This window comes from Anabrus simplex, chromosome 8 (assembly GCF_040414725.1).
Source record: "Anabrus simplex isolate iqAnaSimp1 chromosome 8, ASM4041472v1, whole genome shotgun sequence".
NCBI lineage: Eukaryota > Metazoa > Arthropoda > Insecta > Orthoptera > Tettigoniidae > Anabrus > Anabrus simplex.
In genome coordinates, this window is record NC_090272.1 from 62,809,368 (window position 1) to 62,829,164 (window position 19,797).

The 19,797-nt window shown below is 40.8% G+C and overlaps 1 protein-coding gene across 1 annotated transcript in view; it reads left to right on the forward strand.

Annotated features, from left to right (window-relative positions):
* The window catches only part of LOC136878782 (uncharacterized), a 507,599-nt gene extending 496,613 nt beyond the window's left edge, over positions 1–10,986 (forward strand). The window contains exons 3-5 of the mRNA XM_068228993.1: positions 4,664–4,892; positions 9,557–9,688; positions 10,700–10,986. Of these exons, the coding sequence (XP_068085094.1) occupies positions 4,664–4,892; positions 9,557–9,688; positions 10,700–10,865 (527 nt within the window). The 3' untranslated portion in view covers positions 10,866–10,986. The remainder of the gene's footprint in view (positions 1–4,663; positions 4,893–9,556; positions 9,689–10,699) is intronic.
* Positions 10,987–19,797: the final 8,811 nt, after the last annotated feature.

The window sequence follows — 19,797 nt, forward strand, 5'->3', positions numbered from 1 at the left end:
TGTCAGTTGGAGGAATCAGGACAAGAATTGTGTCCGTGTATTCACCACGTGAGGGTCCAAATGAGGATGAAGTTGACAAGTTTTATGAAGCATTGAGTGACATCGTGGTCAGGGTCAACAGCAAGGATAGAATATTGCTAATGGGCGATTTCAATGCGAGAGTTGGGAATAGAACTGAAGGATACGAAAGGGTGATTGGTAAATGTGGGAAAGATATGGAAGCTAATGGGAATGGGAAGCGTTTGCTGGACTTCTGTGCTAGTATGGGTTTAGCTGTCACGAATACATTCTTCAAGCATAAGGCTATTCACCGCTACACATGGGAGGCTAGGGGTACCAGATCCATAATAGACTATATCTTAACAGACTTTGAATTCAGGAAATCTGTCAGGAATGTACGAGTTTTTCGCGGATTTTTCGATGATACAGACCACTATCTGATCTGTAGTGAACTAAGTATCTCTAGGCCTAGGGTAGAGAAAGTGAAATCTGTCTGCAAACGAACAAAGGTTGAAAATCTCCAGGACGAGGAAATTAGACAGAAGTACATGGATATGATTAGTGAGAAGTTTCGAACAGTAGACAGTAAGCAGGTTCAGGATATAGAAAGTGAATGGGTGGCATACAGGGATGCTGTAGTAGAAACAGCAAGGGAATGCCTAGGAACAATTGTGTGTAAAGATGAGAAAAGGCGAACATCTTGGTGGAATGATGAAGTGAGAGCAGCCTGTAAACGTAAAAAGAAGGCTTATCAGAAATGGCTCCAAACAAGGGCCGAGGCAGACAGGGATTTATACGTAGATGAAAGAAACAGAGCTAAACAAATGGTTGTTGAATCCAAAAAGAAGTCATGGGAAGATTTTGGTAATAACCTGGAAAGGCTAGGTCAAGCAGCAGGGAAACCTTTCTGGACAGTAATACAGAATCTTAGGAAGGGAGGGAAAAAGGAAATGAACAGTGTTTTGAGTAATTCAGGTGAACTCATAATAGATCCCAGGGAATCACTGGAGAGGTGGAGGGAATATTTTGAACATCTTCTCAATGTAAAAGGAAATCATCCTGGTGGTGTTGCAAACAGCCAAGCTCATGGGGAGGAGGAAAATGATGTTGGTGAAATTATGCTTGAGGAAGTGGAAAGGATGGTAAATAAACTCCATTGTCATAAGGCAGCAGGATTAGATGAAATTAGACCTGAAATGGTGAAGTATAGTGGGAAGGCAGGGATGAAATGGCTTCATAGAGTAGTAAAATTAGCATGGAGTGTTGGTAAGGTACCTTCAGATTGGACAAAAGCAGTAATTGCACCTATCTATAAACAAGGGAACAGGAAGGATTGCAACAATTATCGAGGTATCTCATTGATTAGTATACCAGGCAAAGTATTCACGTATTCACTGGCATCTTGGAAGGGAGGGTGCGATCAGTCGTTGAGCGGAAGTTGGATGAAAACCAGTGCGGTTTCAGACCACAGAGAGGCTGTCAGGATCAGATTTTCAGTATGCTCCAGATAATTGAAAAATGCTACGAGAGGAATAGGCAGATGTGTTTATGTTTCGTAGATCTAGAGAAAGCATATGACAGTGTACCGAGGGAAAAGATGTTTGCCATACTGGGGGACTATGGAATTAAAGGTAGATTATTAAAATCAATCAAAGGCATTTATGTTGACAATTGGGCTTCAGTGAGAATTGATGGTAGAATGAGTTCTTGGTTCAGGGTACTTACAGGGGTTAGACAGGGCTGTAATCTTTCACCTTTGATGTTCGTAGTTTACATGGATCATCTGCTGAAAGGTATAAAATGGCAGGGAGGGATTCAGTTAGGTGGAAATGTAGTAAGCAGTTTGGCCTATGCTGACGACTTGGTTTTAATAGCAGATTGTGCCGAAAGCCTGCAGTCTAATATCTTGGAACTTGAAAATACATGCAATGAGTATAGTATGAAAATTAGCCTCTCGAAGACTAAATTGATGTCAGTAGGTAAGAAATTCAACAGAATTGAATGTCGGATTGGTGATACAAAGCTAGAACAGGTTGATAATCTCAAGTATTTAGGTTGTGTGTTCTCACAGGATGGTAATATAGTAAGTGAGATTGAATCAAGGTGTAGTAAAGCTAATGCAGTGAGCTCGCAGTTGCGATCAGCAGTATTCTGTAAGAAGGAAGTGAGCTCCCAGATGAAACTATCTTTACATTGGTCTGTTTTCAGACCAACTTTGCTTTACGGGAGCGAAAGCTGGGTGGACTCAGGATATCTTATTCATAAGTTAGAAGTAACAGACATGAAAGTAGCAAGAATGATTGCTGGTACAAACAGGTGGGAACAATGGCAGGAGGGTACTCGGAATGAGGAGATAAAGGCTAATTTAGGAATGAACTCGATGGATGAAGCTGTACACATAAACCGGCTTCGGTGGTGGGGTCATGTGAGGCGAATGGAGGAGGATAGGTTACCTAGGAGAATAATGGACTCTGCTATGGAGGGTAAGAGAAGTAGAGGGAGACTAAGACGACGATGGTTAGACTTGGTTTCTAACGATTTAAAGATAAGAGGTATAGAACTAAATGAGGCCACAACACTAGTTACAACTCGAGGATTGTGGTGACGTTTAGTAAATTCTCAGAGGCTTGCAGACTGAACGCTGAAAGGCATAACAGTCTATAATGATAATGTATGTATGTATGTATGTTATTTATTTGTTTGTTTTCTTTCAAGTGGTGAAGTTAGGGCACCTGGGCCCTCTCTTATACTTAACCACATTTACAACACTTATCTGCAGCATTGCACTCTCAAATATATTTTTAAAAATGAAAATAGTATTATGTACATTAACTGATCAAACTCACATACAAAAAATAAATTGATTTCAAAATTGTAATAAGAATTTACGTATATAATGTTTAGGCAGTGGTAACATTTTATTATACTGAACATGTGGACAATATATATGTAAATCCTCATTAGAATGTTTAAATATATTTAAATCAATATGGAACCGAAAATGAAATTTATCACACTTTTTTTATAACTGGCTTTATGTTGCATCGACACAGACAGGTCTTATGGTCATGATGGGATAGGAAAGGGCTAGGCATGGAAAGGAAGCAGCTGTGGCCTTAATTAAGTACAACCTCAGCATTTGCCTGGTGTGAAAATTGGAAACCATGGAAAACCATCTTCAGGGCTGTCAACAGAGGGGTTCCAACCCACTATCTCCTGAATGCAAGCTCACAGCTGCTTGCTCCCAACTGCATAGCCAACTCGCTCGGTTTATCAAACAAAATAAATACACATATTTTATTACATTACTGTCAACTAGCTCTACATATACAGGGTAAACACTCACAATCCTTCATCATTCACATACTACCGGGCGAGTTGGCCGTGCGATTAGGGGCGCGCAGCTGTGAGCTTGCATCTGGGAGATAGTGTGTTCAAATCCCACTGTCGGCAGCCCTGAAGATGGTTTTCCATGGTTTCCCATTTTCACACCAGGCAAATGCTGGGGTTGTACCTTAATTAAAGCCACACCGGGCGAGTTGGCTGTGCGCGTAGAGGCGCGCGGCTGTGAGCTTGCATCCAGGAGATAGTAGGTTCGAATCCCACTATCGGCAGCCCTGAAAATGGTTTTCCGTGGTTTCCCATTTTCACACCAGGCAAATGCTGGGGCTGTACCTTAATTAAGGCCACAGCCGCTTCCTTCCAACTCCTAGGCCTTTCCTATCCCATCGTCGCCATAAGACCTATCTGTGTCGGTGCGACGTAAAGCCCATAGCAAGAAGAAGATTTTTTTTTTTTTGCTATGGGCTTTACGTCGCACCGACACAGAAAGGTCTTATGGCGACGATGGGATAGCAAAGGCCTAGGAGTTGGAAGGAAGCAGCCGTGGCCTTAATTAAGGTACAGCCCCAGCATTTGCCTGGTGTGAAAATGGGAAACCACGGAAAACCATTTTCAGGGCTGCCGATAGTGGGATTCGAACCTACTATCTCCCGGATGCAAGCTCACAGCCGCGCACCTCTAAGCGCACGGCCAACTCGCCCGGTAGAAGAAGAATTAAAGCCACAGCCACTTCCTTTCAATTCCTAGGGCTTTCCTGTCCCATCATCGCCATAAGACCTATCTGTGTCGGTGCAACGTAAAGCCAATAGCATTCACACACTTAGTTGTACAATGCATACGTCAGTTGGTAGCTTTCAACAGGAAATCGCAGCAAGATTTTTAAAATTTATTTAATGAATTTCTGTTCCTGACACAATCACTGACACTGGTCACAGTAAAAGAATTGTTGTATGTAGAAGAACGGTGAAGAGGAATAGCAAGGATAGAGCCAGCATGAATGGAGAGAAAGTGAAGTTTAGAGGAAATATACTGAGGTGAGTTGCTATGTCAGAGTGAGTGTATTAATACAAGTACCAGTAAATGATATTAACATCTTTTATCAGATTTTAGCCAGTGAAGTTCTTGATAGTGAGGAGTTATATGCACTTCACAGCTCAAGTTAAAAAAATCTGAGGTATCTCAAATTTAACAAATTTATTGAATATGAAAAGTGCTACACATTAATTCTGTTTACCAATTTTTATTCTTTGATTTAAGTCTTGTGAATAATACAAACATTTTTTGCAATATATTACTCTTGTATTTTAATTCCTGTGTCTAGACTCGCTCTATGACTACAGCTCTCTCAGCACCTTGGTGGCGCTCAAGATCAAAGCTGCATTACTTGTTGGTTTGGTTGTACTGGGAATCTACTGGTTCTACAAGCTGTATGGAGCCAAAGGCACACAACCTCTCTACCATGGACATGTAGCTCACGATGACCATGGCTATGGACCTTACAAGTCGGGACGAAATGATGGAGCTAGCCTCATGGAAAGAGTTATGGCAGGGTTAGTAAACAGTATTTTGATCCATGTCACTAATATTAACCTGTATAAAGTACAGTAAGATATTATAGTTGATAGTCAAGCTTTTGAGATTATTAACAGTCCTTCGATAATATTACTGTACAGAGCAAGTGGCCATGTGGTTAGGGGCGCACAGCTATGAGCTTGCATTCAGGAGATAGTGGGTTCAAACCCCACTGTCGGCAGCCCTGAAGATGGTTTTCTGTGGTTTCTCATTTTCACACCTTAATTAAGGCCACAGCTGCTTCCTTCCAACTTCAAGGCCTTTCCTATCCCATCGTCGCCATAAGACGTTTCTGTGTCGGTGCGACGTTAAGCATATTGGAAACAAAATTGTAATCGATGAACTACAAGAAACAAAATAATATTCTTTAATTTGTTTGTATAATAGTATGACTTAACAGATATTTTTAACACAGAGGTAAGGAAACCTTGAAAATCCTATGTTCTTTCTTCAAGTAAGACTTCACAACTAAGATGATTCACCATCGTCTTCGTCGTCATCGTTGTCATCACCACCACCACCACCATCATCATCATCATCATCATCATCATCATCATCATCATCATCATAGGTTGTTCTGCCATTCAGCAGGTCCAGTCATGGCTGTGACCTCCATATCTCTTTGTCTGGTGTCCTTTTCTTTACTTTTGCATATCCTTTTCCTTTTCTAATGTTGTCTAATAGCTGGTATCTACTCCTACCCCTTCCTCATTTCCCTTTTACCATCCCTTCCATTGCCACTCATAAGAAAGAAGAGTCCTACATAAGGCCGCATGCAGGTCGGCTGGGCCAGAGAGAGACAGGCCAAGGAACTTCTCTTGCTTTATAACTTCTCCATTACATACGGAGCCTTCAGACCAACCCAGCAGTTCAACCTTTATATTTTGAGAAAAGTTCCACCTGATTAAGCTTATTTCTAACTTAATATAAGAACATCAAAAACAATAACTCATCAGCTAAGTGTTGGACTATTGATCAGTGCTTTTAATTGAGTATTAACAAGGTCTTAAAAAACTAACATCATGATCCAAAAAACAATGTAACTCATATTAACCTGGTATTTTCATTTTAATTTTGTAATCTTCTCTGAAAACCTAACATTTTATTTATAAATAGGCTTTTTTTCGTTAGGCAGGTCTGTTGAAGTGTATATTTTTAATCGTGACATTTGACTGAGTTCTTAATGTATAACTCAAGAAGTTTAGATATGTTATTTAAGATATAACACTTTATTAGGAATTCCATGATGTGTATCTTTACTATATTTTTGTTCTTTGACTGAAGATGTCTCCCACATATAAATGAAACATGTCCCTTTGATGCTATTCTAAAAATAATTTTTAAAATGTAAGTATTGTAAAGGTGGAGTTTACCGTCAAAATATCCTCAACATCTGTTCAAGGTTGATATTACAGATTAACTATGAAGTTCATTTCTTGTAACAAGGAATCATGTCATAGTACAGTATATGATACAAACGATCCAATAATCACTTCATGTTCAAGCTTGAGAGAGTTCTGGACATCATTATCATCATCATCATCATCGCTGTCACTGAACCCTTCCAGCATAGCGGATAGGGTGGTTGCAAATGAGCACTCTCCGATGCTGTCTGTCCAGAAATGTTTTGTTGCCCCCTTTTGGACACCAATGGAAAGAAAATTAGCACTGCAAACCTAAGGATTGCTTCAAAAGTTATGTAGCAGCAATAGAATCCCCAAATGGGGATCATAGCAGTTAGTGGGTTAAGACAAACACAAGATCCAGCCCCTGAACTACAGGAATTAACCAGATGAAGAGTTCAAATCCCTTACCCAACCAGGATTCAAACCGCGAGCCCTCTGAATGGACGGCTACTGCACTGACCATTTGGCCAAGGAAGTGCCAAACTAAAAGAAACTCTGATTATTTGCCTAAATTCTCTCAGCATTGTACACCATCCACATGGAGTTTCAGGTTTTCTGATCTGATGCTACCTGTTAGTGAGCATAGAACAACTAAAATTCATGCTCAAGTCACCCAGGAGGCATCAATTCAGAAGACTTGCCCTTCTGCATCCAAGTCAGTAGCGGTGATTGGGAATATTAGAAGCGGAAGAGGGTGGGATTTATAGACAACAAAAAGTACCTGGGTCTGACAGATATAGCAGAGGGAGGGAGAGTAGATGTCCAATTTGAAAAGAAAAAAAAATCTACAAAATGGTAAATTTGTATGCGAGCGAATTTTGATACAGATGTAAAGGTTGTCAGTCAACCAACTTGGGTGCGATAATAATAGTTTTTATAACATATTGATTCAATACCATACAATCAAACTTTCACCAAAGGAATAATAATTACATATGTATTACAATTAAACAGAAGTATGACATGAACATACAATTTAAAATTCATTTAGCATTTGAATACACACTAACAAACTAACAGACACTATAGAGACTGCCAGACTGAAGAATGCGGGCACAAACACATGAATCATACCTCAGTGTCCATGACCTTGGCAAAAATATACCCCTGCTACCCTTCCTCACAACACGTACTACACGCTGCTGCGCAAATCTCCACTACTTGCTGTTGCACTTAACAAATCGGTTAGCTGCAACAAACAACATTTTGTACTATTTGTGCTAAGTATTTTTCTTAATAATTAAAAAAATTAACGTACCGACAATTGAATACAAGGGCAACAAAACAACTAATGGCACAACACCGCAAACACTCAGTTTCGATTGTCAGTACTACCACAAGAGAGACTAGAGGCCATCCCAGCACAAAATCCCACCAACTACTTAGGGTAGGCCTCGATCAAAACACAAGACACAGGGCAGGGACGCGATGGAATCTGGGCAAAACCAAAGGTTAAAAGAACCTCAACAGAGGGTGGTAAGTCATCATTTTGTTTAGCCATAATGGCTAGACGGAGCATCACCCGAAACACAGCCATCTTGGAGATGACCAGCTGCTAACTCCCAATTCACTGAGCAGGTCCACAAGTCAACGTGCATCGACAGTTGACAATCGCACAGCGTAGTCACGGAACAAAAGCCGTAGTAATGACGACCTCAGAAAACATAGTACAGACCAACGGCATTTTACAAGGAGACCCTATTAGCCCAACCCTATTCAACATCATCATGTCAGATGTCACAGACATCCTACAAAAATATTCAGTGAAAATCTACCTCTACGCAGATGACATCGTACTAGGCTCTCATGACAGGAAGGCCCTGCAGGACACTGTAGATCATTTCCAGGAGTGGGAACCAACTCCAGCTGAATGCCAACAAGACGGTGCAAAAGATTTTCAAGAGGGGAGGAAGAACCTCTGCACAAGACAAAATATACTATGGAGTGGAAGAGTTAAATATTGTAAACTCCTTCAGGTACTTGGGCATCACCCCACAACCATCGGGATCATCTTACAAAATTCACATACGGAAGAGGGCAGCTGCTGCCATCCAAGCCATCTACGACATTAAGAATCTGGCAAGACTAGCACTAGACACCGCAATAACACTTTTCTACGCAAAGATAATGCCCGTTCTGACCTATGGCATTGAGCTCATATGGAACAACCTGACAACTAGAGATCTCTCGACCCTTGAGTGTGTGAAAGCAAGATACCTGAAGAGGACTTTGCGAATATCAAAATACGCCCCTTCAAGACTAGCTTACGAGCTTGCAAAAACGTGCTTCCTCATAGAAGACTTGAGGTTCAGACAACAGCTGCCAGCAAGCAAACAAGAGTCAGACCTACTTCAGGACAGACAAAACAAGAGAACGGACATCTGGCCCGAAATTCTATGCAACGGATGCGATGCTGGATCGGAAATGGACGGGACCAAACGAGGACTTACGAAGTGCCATAACTAGGTTCTCGGTGCATGGTTTCCACCACAAGCAATGCACGAGAAACAGTTTCCACAAACCCTTACCAGAGTGAGTATGCAGCCTCTGCGGGAAGGCCTGTAAGCGCTACCACTTCAGCGAGTGCCACAAGCGCACTAAATCACTAATGGAATATAGCAAAGAACAATGAAGCTCAACTCTTTGCATGTTTGTGCGCTTTTGGATTTATAACAATGTAAATAATGTACATAATGTTAGTATCACATTATTGAAGAATAATAACTACTATCGTATTAGATTAAACTAATTGTGTACACATTTGTGAAGGAAATATTTAAATATCACAAAGTGGGGAAAAAGTACCCACGGCAGGTTACGCATGTGGAGAACTTAGTACCCAGTTAAGGGGTTAATAATAATTACTTCTCATCATCCAATCAAGATATTAGATGTACCACAATTAACAAATTACAGCCAATTGCTGTCTAGCAGTTCATGGCACATTGTTAAATGATACCCTTTAAATTCCACACCTACTAAAAGTCATAGTTGGCAGTTACTATACTAATTTTCTTTAAATTTTACTGCCACAGAAAGAATTAGTTGAAAAGACAACAGGATTTGTACAAATTGCTTTTCCTTATAATTCCTAGTTTCAGGCAGCTAAAATGGATTCTTTTCCTGCACAAAATGTGTTGGGGAGGGGGAGGTTGGTATCTTCCTCACCTCCCGTAATTGCTGCCACTGACCAACATTACACAACATACACAATTTTACTTCTTATTCTGTTACAGCATTGATTTAGTTGACTTAACTTTCAATATCATGGATATAACAACTGATGCCTGCAGACGGAAGGCAGTCTGCCAAATGGATAAAGCTGCTCTCCAACAGCCATTATTGGGATATGCTATGAATATATTCAGGTAATGTTCTTATTTTATAAAACCACTACCTTTGTATGCATCAATATGGATGAGATTTTGGACATTTCAATTTTCTTATATGGTTACACTAAGAGATTGGTAAGCCCAGAAGCTCCTTATGATCTGAATTCATGGTCTATCATTTTGTGATGGTGACAGTGAAATTTACTAGATCTGACCCAAAGATGGTTGCCACAAAATAATGATATAATAATGGCGAATGGCCTCCGGAGAGGCATGGTGCAGGTCTTTTTCTAGTAGATGGCCTATTAGGCGAACTGCGTGTCTGCGAAGATGAAGATGCCTAGGATGATTTCTAATGTTGAATACACCACACACACCCAGCCCCCGAGCCATTGGAATTAACCAATTAAGGTTAAAATCTCCGTCCCGGCTGGGAATCGAACCCAGGACCCTCTGAACGGAAGGCCAGTACGTTGACCATTCAGCCAATGAGTCGGACAAAATAATGATAAATTCTATTTATATGGAATATAATTATTAATAAATGTAGTACTAACTGAAATAAAGTAGTTCCCTGCAGTTGGGTATGTATTTAGAAATTTGTTTCTGCGTGAGTTGATATTTTGCCCAGATTTTATGTAAATTGCCAATTTATATATCTTTGCTATTCTGATTTACATTTTCATGATAGGACGTATAAGTCACCAGTGAATAATAATAATAATAATAATAATAATAATAATAATAATAATAATAATAATAATAATAATAATAATTTAGGTAGGACCACCCTATATAAAGAAATAGGAACCTGAAAAGGAACCTATTACAGGATTTTGACAGATCCTGTTGTGGAAAAGTGTAGGGTAGGAAAAAATCTGGATAAATACAGGAAAAGTGCAGAGACATAAGATGAACACAGGTGGTAAAAGACTAGAAACACCAGGAAAGTTTAAAAAATGACTTAAAATGATGTTATGGTCCTATTATTGTTCACTTTATGAAGAGCTGTTTCAGGAAACTAAATGATGATATTTTTACTTACAGTGGCAGTTTATCGAACTACAGAAACGTGGATCAAGTTTTAAACAAGACTGCAGACTGTGCAAGCCTCTACCCAGAATGCTCTATGCCGGAAGCGAATGTGGTGGATCAAACATCCTTGATAAACAACACTATTGTAAGAAGAAGTCCAGCGTTAGCAACTACTTAAATTTTAAAAATACATTTTCCAACAAATAATCAAAATGATACACTTGTTTTCATTCACTTCTTTCAAAAAATGCACGGAAGATAAGAAAATGGTACTTGTTTGTGAAGCCTTGGTCATTTTAAAAACAAGGCAACCAATTTGAAAGAAAATAAAGATTGTGATTAATATTGTTGTAAAAAAAAGTCTTTTTTGTAACACAACCTTCCCACGTTCATGTGGTATTTGCAGACCACCTAGGCTCAGTCTAGGACTTGGAGAGGTGTTTTTTAGGCTCCAGTCAACATATTCGACCTATTGAAAATCCCACCCATACCAATATAAATGGTCCGTTATTGGACATTATAAATTTTCTAGCTAACTCATTCCTGGTTGCCAGCGTTTCGCCCTCGTGTGCTAGGTTGGGCTCATCAGTTGGTACCTAGCACACCTACCAAGACGCTGGCTAGTGCATACCGTGGAGGCCACTGCGTAGGCAAACTGTAGCCACTGGCAATGCCAATGCACTATGAGAGACTTTGTCTCATTACCAAAAATTGATGCTTGCTTGGCCATCAGATGATATAAATGTTGATTCCGATAGGGAATCTGAAATATTTGTCCCGAATGAGTAAATTTATAATACCAATATAAATGGTCCGTTATTGGACATTATAAATTTTCCAGCTAACTCATTCCTGGTTGCCAGCGTTTCGCCCTCGTGTGCTAGGTTGGGCTAATCAGTTGGTACCTAGCACACCTACCAAGACGCTGGCTAGTACATACCGTGGAGGCCACTGCGTAGGCAAACTGTAGCCACTGGCAGTGCCAATGCACTATGAGAGACTTTGTCTCATTACCAAAAATTGATGCTTGCTTGGCCATTAGATGATATAAATGTTGATTCCGATAGGGAATCTGAATTTTTGGTAATGAGACAAAGTCTCTCATAGTGCATTGGCACTGCCAGTGGCTACAGTTTGCCTACGCAGTGGCCTCCACGGTATGCACTAGCCAGCGTCTTGGTAGGTGTGCTAGGTACCAACTGATGAGCCCAACCTAGCACACGAGGGCGAAACGCTGGCAACCAGGAATGAGTTAGCTGGAAAATTTATAATGTCCAATAACGGACCATTTATATTGGTATTATAAATTTACTCATTCGGGACAAATATTTCAGATTCCCTATCGGAATCAACATTTATAATCCCACCCATAGTCGCTAGGATTAGAATCCAGGGCACCCAGGCTGGAGGACAAGTCACTACACTGTGCACCTGTGCAAATCCCTATTCTTCAACCATTGTTGTGAAGAATAGTTCTTAAATTCTACAATTATTTCTTACAGGTGTGTAATGCAGAGTTTAACATTTCTTTAAATTATGATTATAATGATGATCATCGGGTTTCACTTACTGGCGAGTATAATTATTGTCTTCTGAGTGCATCAGTGCTGTTAACTATTATGGATTCTTAGTGGGGAGTGGGAACAAGAGCTCAAGTGTCGAGAAGCTCAAGAAATTCTCAGTTTTGCTGTCACAAGACACTCAAGAAGAAATCTTTTTTGCTACTGGCTTTACGTCGCACCAACACAGATAGGTCTTATGGAGATGATGGGATAGGAAAGGCGTAGGAGTTGGAAGGAAGCAGGCGTGGCCTTAATTAAGGTACAGCCCCAGAATTTGCATGGTGTGAAAGTGGGAAACCACGGAAAATCATCTTCAGGGCTGCCGACAGTGGGATTCGAACCCACTATCTCCCGGATGCAAGCTCACAGCCATGCACACTCAAGAAGATTAACCACACTTCTGACATCACACAGTACACTGACGGCAATAACATACTGTGATGCTGCAGACAACTAGATGAGCCAGGGTATGGTTTGGCCTTCCGTTCACAGCAAATAACACACAAATTTGTACAAGCCAGAAGAAAAGTGATAGAAGGTCTGATGTATCTTAGTCGTGTCAACTCACAAGGTAGATAGTAGAATCAAACATTTCATTTGAATCTGAGACTATGATTTATGGTGAACGGGAAAGATCTACTCACTTTTGCTCATAATTCATTAAATGTTTTCCCACGGCACTACAGACCTTGAAGTGCCTTGGCCTACCAAGCGACCACTGCTCAGCCTGAAGGCCTGCAGATTACGAGGTGTCGTGTGGACGGCACGATGAATCCTCTAGGCCGTTATTCTTGGCTTTCTAGACCGGGATTCATTAAATGTAGCCATATATTTTTTAGCGCACCTTGATGGCTACTTAAGGAAAATCATGAGCCTGAAAGTATTTAACAGAATTGCTAGAAGATAAAACCTTCTTCTTCTTCCTGGCCTTTTCCCAATTATTTGGGATCGCCACTTTATTATTATTATTTTTTAACAAATACATCACAATAAATTGGGAAATATCCTAGTGGCAGCGATCACTTACGGTAGTGTGTTAATAAAATAAAGTTAAAAACAACAACAGCAGTACAACAAGCAATTCCATGGAAATAAAATATTACAAGAAATACTACTAGTTTAACGTACTAAATCCAGCATCATCATATGCAAATTCAAACAAAACTTAAGTATTTCCAGTGCTTAACACTAAGCAAAGCAAAGCAAAGCAAAGCAAAGTCACCTCCGTACAGGCCATGAAGGCCCTTAGAGGAGTGGAAGGTAAAGGCTTCCACCATTGTTAACCTCGGCACATGATGGGGTAGAGTGGTTAGCTCTACGCCCGGCCGCCTTTGCCCCCAGGAATTAACCTGGTACTCATTTTTGGTGTAGGCTGAGTGAACCTCAGGGCCATATGCACCTCCGGAAGTGGAAATCTTGTATCTTAAATTTTACGACTTCCTGACGGGGATTCGAACCCACGTCCTTCCGGGCAAACCGAGCACGCCTTTACCGCCTCAGCCAGGCAGCCCCCAGTGCTTAACACTACAGCTTACAATACTATAGGTAGAGCCCTGCATGGATGTGGATATCCGCGAAGTTAGTGTCTTGGCATTTACAAACTGTACTGCAGTGCGGATAATTTTGCTGATAATTTCTGAATAATGACATTTATTAATTTCACTCAGCTATACTCTTGTTTTTGGTTGTGCTTAGGTGACCCTTGATCTCTCATAAACCTACGACTGTAGGGGTTCTGGTGCCAGGTATCAGACCTATTGTATTATGTTAACAGATTTATCCGATTCAATACCTTGGGTGTAATACACTCTAGTTAAATATTTACAATATCCGCAGATAACCATTTTGCGGATGCGGATAACCATTCGCGGATGCGGATGAAGGAAGTGCAGATGCGGATATAATTTTGTATATCCGCATAGGGCTCCAACAATAGGTTGAGCTTACTACTAGCTTAACATTACAACACCGGCATATACAAATTCACACAGACCTTAAATAATTCAGATGCCTTAATACTTTGTTTTACAATGGGTTGAGCATTGCATTAAAATATGATACCATCACATAGAAATTTACACATAATTTACAGAATGCTGGAGTCTATTCTCAAAGCATCTTACATTTTAGGGAAAAGGCTCTAAGGAAGCTGCAGGTAACGCATTCCAATCAATTCCCTGATATACAAAAGGATATTTACCATAGTCAGTTTTCTGCGATCTACCTTTTACTTTTTGCAGATGATCTGTCCTGTTTACGTAACTGGGGTTTTCTAGTCGAATGTTCAACTCTCTCCAAGCTGGCTTATTCATGTAAGTATTTAGCACATAACTGTGTTCATTTCCTTCTAGTCCCTAGTGTCTCTCTCCCCAAGTTTTTCTATTATACTTGTCACACCACTTCTAGGACTGAAATCATTATGCACAAATCTTGCAGCCTTTTGCGTACCATCTCAAGTTCCTTAATGAGTCCTGTTTGGTATGGATCCCATACGGGTGCTCCATATTCCAGGACTGGTCTAATGAACAATACATGGCCCTGTGCCTTCACCTGGGAACTGCTGCCCTTTAGCACCCTCATCACGAAGTTTAAGGACTTGTACACTTTAGTAGTATTACACTTCCTACATGGGGTCCCATTTTAGATCTCTCTTTATGTGGATTCCTAGGGACTTGCAGGAGTCACTCTCTATGAGCGTCCGATCCAAGACAATGTTGAAAGTCCCCTTGCCTATATTTCTTTCCCATTCTTATGAGACTGCATTTTCAAGAATTTATTTTCATTTTGTTATCAAGTGTGCCGGCCCTGTGACTGCTTCTTACCCAGAGGCCCCGGGTTCGATTCCCAGTCAGGTCAGGGATTTTTACCTAGAACTGAGGGCTGGTTCGAGGTCCACTCAGCCTACGTGATTAGAATTGAGGAGCTATCTGATGGTGAGATAGCAGCCCCGGTCTAGAAAGCCAAGAATAATGGCCGAGAGGATTCATCGTGCTGACCACACAACACCTCAAAATCTGCAGGCCTTCGGGCTGAGTAGCAGTCGCTTGGTAGGCCAAGGCCCTTCAAGGGCTGTAGTACCATGGGGTTTGGATTGGTTTTGTTATCGAGTACCCAATTATGGAGTATATTTATATCAGCTTGTAATAAATTATCGCTAGCATTCTGTACTTTTCTGTATATTATGCAGTCATCTACAAACAATCTGCATTTGTTTGAAATTTCATTCGGCAGATCGTTGATAACGCCGTAAATAGGATTGTATGGATGAAGCCTATTTTTTACGGCCAGATGCCTTTCCCGATGCCAACCCTTGTGGAGGGATGTATTCACTATTGCATGTTTTTGTGGTGTTTAAGTGTGATGTGTTGTGTGTGTAAATGTGTATTGAGATAAACACAAATACTCAGTCCCTAAAACAAAGGAATTAACTATACAAAGATAAATTACCCAATCCGGCTTGGAATCAAATCCAAGGCCCTCTGAACTGAAGCCCAGTGTGTTCACCATTGGTTTGTAACTTAAACTATGTTAGTTCTTTTATATATATATAAGCAGTTCTACTTTTATAGTTAAAATACAAAGTTTTTATTAAAAACTAGACAAAGTGTATTTCAAAGGAATAACATCATTAACTTTTTATTTAATTTCTTCTGGTTTTGAAGAGTTCCTATTCTGTTTTTCTTTTTTCTTTCTTCTGTATCATTTCTTTTTGTAAATGAGCAGTTATGTTGATATGAGCGCCTAGGGAGATCTGAAGGAGTCAACTGCATGTAAGGGCTGGCTAAATTTTGTAATTGTGTTACACAGGATTTACATGTAAAAGATAAAGGCAGTCATCACTTTCGAAAACCGAATGACCTCCTCAAACATGGCGTGATCACTTTGATGCAATCTAGATGTGCTAGTAGAAACATCTTAATCCCAGCCTCCTGTCTCACTACTTCATTTCTTAACTTGTCCATCCTGGTCTTCTAGATAGTGGACCTCAAGAACTTCTGCAGTTCTGATGGGTCATAAGGGTGCACTACACTGCGAAGGTAGGTGAAACTGTTGGTCAGTGGATGCAGAGTGAGTCTCGACCCACAAGTGGGGCTGGTCCATGGTCCAACAGCTCTGCGCTCCGACCGTCCAACCAAGCAGAGGAGGGGTGGCCACGGCTCTACCGTGGCTCTACGCCTCTGCATTCGGGAGACGGGACAGGAGTGGACCTCATGGCTGGTTCCAACCGTCGGCTGTCCTGAGAATGGTTTTCTGTGGTTTTCCACTCTCATGAACTAGGGCGAATGCCGGGACAGTTCCTAGTTTAGGCCACGGCCACCAAACCCCTCACCTTCTCCAAGCATCACCTTCACCGTAACATATCTCCCGGCCTGAGAGACGGCATTACCGTCTAAGAGGCCCGCCTCCCCTTTCAGAGAAGGAATGAAAACATTTTAGTAGTAGTAGTGAAACTGTCCACATTCTCCAATTGGTCATCTCTTAGTTTGATACTTGCTGGTTGGCCATCTCTATTCACCACCATCACCACTGTTTTAGTCTCGTAGATCTTGAGGGTGCTTTTTCTGACAAAGTGGTGCCAACCATAGGCAACGTAGACCCATGATGTTCCTTATAAAGTGGTACTACTCATAGGTAGAGCCCTGCACGGATGCGGATATCCGCGAAGTTAGTGTCTTGGCAGATACAAATGGTATGGCAGTGCAGATAATTTTGCTAGTAATTTCTAAATAATGGCGTTTATTGATTTTCACTCAGGTACACTGTTGTTTTTGCTAGTGGTTATGCGACCCTTGACATTGGTTTGGAAGAATACTGATATATAAAGAGCGTTGAGACCATAAAGCCACAAATATGACCTAAGCCTTACTGGCTTCTGCCCGCAATTAATGGAAGGAAAGAACAACGGTCAATACGTCGGTAGTTGTCGCAAGAGTCCCTCATAAACTTGCGACTGTAGGGGTTCTGGTGCCAGGTGTCAGGCCTATTGTATTATGTTAACAGATCTACCCATTTCAATACCTTGGGTGTAATATACTGTAGTTAAATATTCACAATATCTGCGGATAACCGTTTTGCAGATGTGGATAACCATTCGCAGATGCAGATGAAGGAAGTGCAGATTTGGAGTGGATGCGGATATTATTTTGTATATCCACACAGGGATCTACTCATAGGTAACGCAGACCCGTTCTGAACACAGTGGAACCAACTGGTGGAATACACACGATGACGATTATCACAAACAACACCCAGACCCGTGGTGTTTCTCGCATAATGGTACTGCTCCTACGTAACATAGACCCATGGTTTTCCTCGCAAGGTGGTACTAGTCGCAAGTAACGCCGACCCATGGTGTTCCACATGTAATGGTACTAATCATAAGTAATCACATGGTTCTAATATCATCATACCTTGGTCGCCCCCTTTTAGTCACCTCTTACGACAGTCAGGGGATACTGTGAGTGTATTCTTTGTCTGTGCCCCCTACCCATAGGGGTGGATGCTACTGGGATTGAACCTGTGACCTGCTGTCTTGGGAACAGAAGAGCTATGTTAGGAGGAGGAAGATCATCACCGTTTTTCTTCCTACTGTTACAGTAACTGTTGAGTCATCACTCTGTCATTGTATGCATTTAGAAGTATGAGATAATTTAGGGAGTTCCTAATTTGCCTGAGGCTATTTCAATACAATCTGTAACACTTGGGAGCTGGGTGTGAGTGATAACCAGGCTGTCCATCCAACAGACTACCTGCTGTATGTTAGAGTCAGACGGTGAACAGTGAGTTGGATGGAGTCTTGGTCAATGGATAGTCATATGGAGAGTGAGATCACAGTTGGTCAGTTAGTCAGTTGAAGGAGGAAGCAGTGACATGGATACGTAGTCGTCAGTGACCAACTATACTTCTGCTCCTCTTGTAAGTTTAAAGATAAAAATTTTATTGTTCCGTATTGAAATTATTGATGTTAAAAATTAAATAACTGGAGGTTCAACCTATTGAATAGGTTGAACCTCCAGTTATTTAATTTTTAACCTCTTGTAAGTGTTCACTATTACTTGGTCCCTGTTCTCTCTCCCTATCTCTGATGGAATTCTTGAAAACATTTTCAAGAGGATGAATTTAACAGTTTTGAGAGAAAGCTGTAAAATTTCTGCTTGTGTTTAGCACAACTTATCTGTGTGAGAGTACGTTTTCTTCACTTGTGTACTATTCGGTAATGGAGTTGCCTTCAACACTCCTCCTTCATTCCCTCCCTTCCTTTTCAGTACTGCATTAGGGCAGTGTTGATTGTTTATGTCAGGACACCATTTCTGTGCACGAGTGTACACATTATTAATACATCCTTTGAATCTTATTTATTATTTTAATGCCAACAAAAGAAGATAATCTAAGTACCATATTAGCTACTAATAATGACAGTTTGCAAAACACATGAGTATCACCTTACCTCTGTTGCCAGAGCTGTACTGCAGCGAGAACAGCTGATGCAATACGACCAGGGCACACAGCCCTTGTAAAATGTAATACCATACTTAAGAATAGCTAGTGAATCAAGAATGAAAACAGATTCATAAAAACTTCATAGATGCTATGTGCACTTACAAACAACATCCGACACTAAAACAAGAATACATCTATAATAATAAAAGGAAGTGTTTGTCTGTCTGTCTGTCTGTCTGTCTGTGCGCAATGCCCAGCAAAATCTACAGCATGCAGAGATCTGAAATTTTGAACATGGGTAGATGGAAGGGGTTCCGAATGCACCTCGAAGCCGGAATTTTCATTTTTGCTTTCGTTGGTGAGTTATGAACGAATAACCATCGGAAAACATGTATTGGGATATGACAATCCACTGTGCTGTCACCAAGATTATATGCATAGAGTCACTGTCACTAGGCAACATACATAAGGCACGTAGAGAACACAATTCAAGGAGCCATTTTATGTCCGTGGTGTAGGAAGCCGTTTTGGTCTTATATGGTGTGAGGTCATATGAGGCTGTTGATGGTGATTCGATCTGAAATTTTTAACATTCGTGGCCACAGCATTTCACCAATTACGCATGGCTATGTCAAAGAGCAATTCTTGCCCCAAGAAGTGAAGCTGTCAACGTCATCAACAAGCAACTTTTATAAGACTTACCCGATGTTCTACAAAGTTACAAGTCTATTGACTACATGGCAGAGCTTTTGAAAGACTTGGAGTCTCGTGGAGTACCCTTGAACATCTTAGAGCGGACGATTGTGACACCGATTATCCTTCTTAAGAATAAGAATCCTGCCCCCTGCAATGAACACGACTCTGAAACTGATGACTAATGTTATTGAAGCCATTCTCATGATTGGGCACGCCGCGAGCAAAGTAATATTCATTCCTCGGATTTGAATAATTTCTTCGGATATACAGTTTAAGTTTAGATGTCTGCAGTACCTCGTTTGTTTCAGTTTTGCTATGAACATCAACAAGGCACAAGAACAATCTCTTAAAGTTGTAGGACTCCATCTTCAAAAAAGCTGCTTCTCCCATTGTCAACTGTATGTGGTTTGT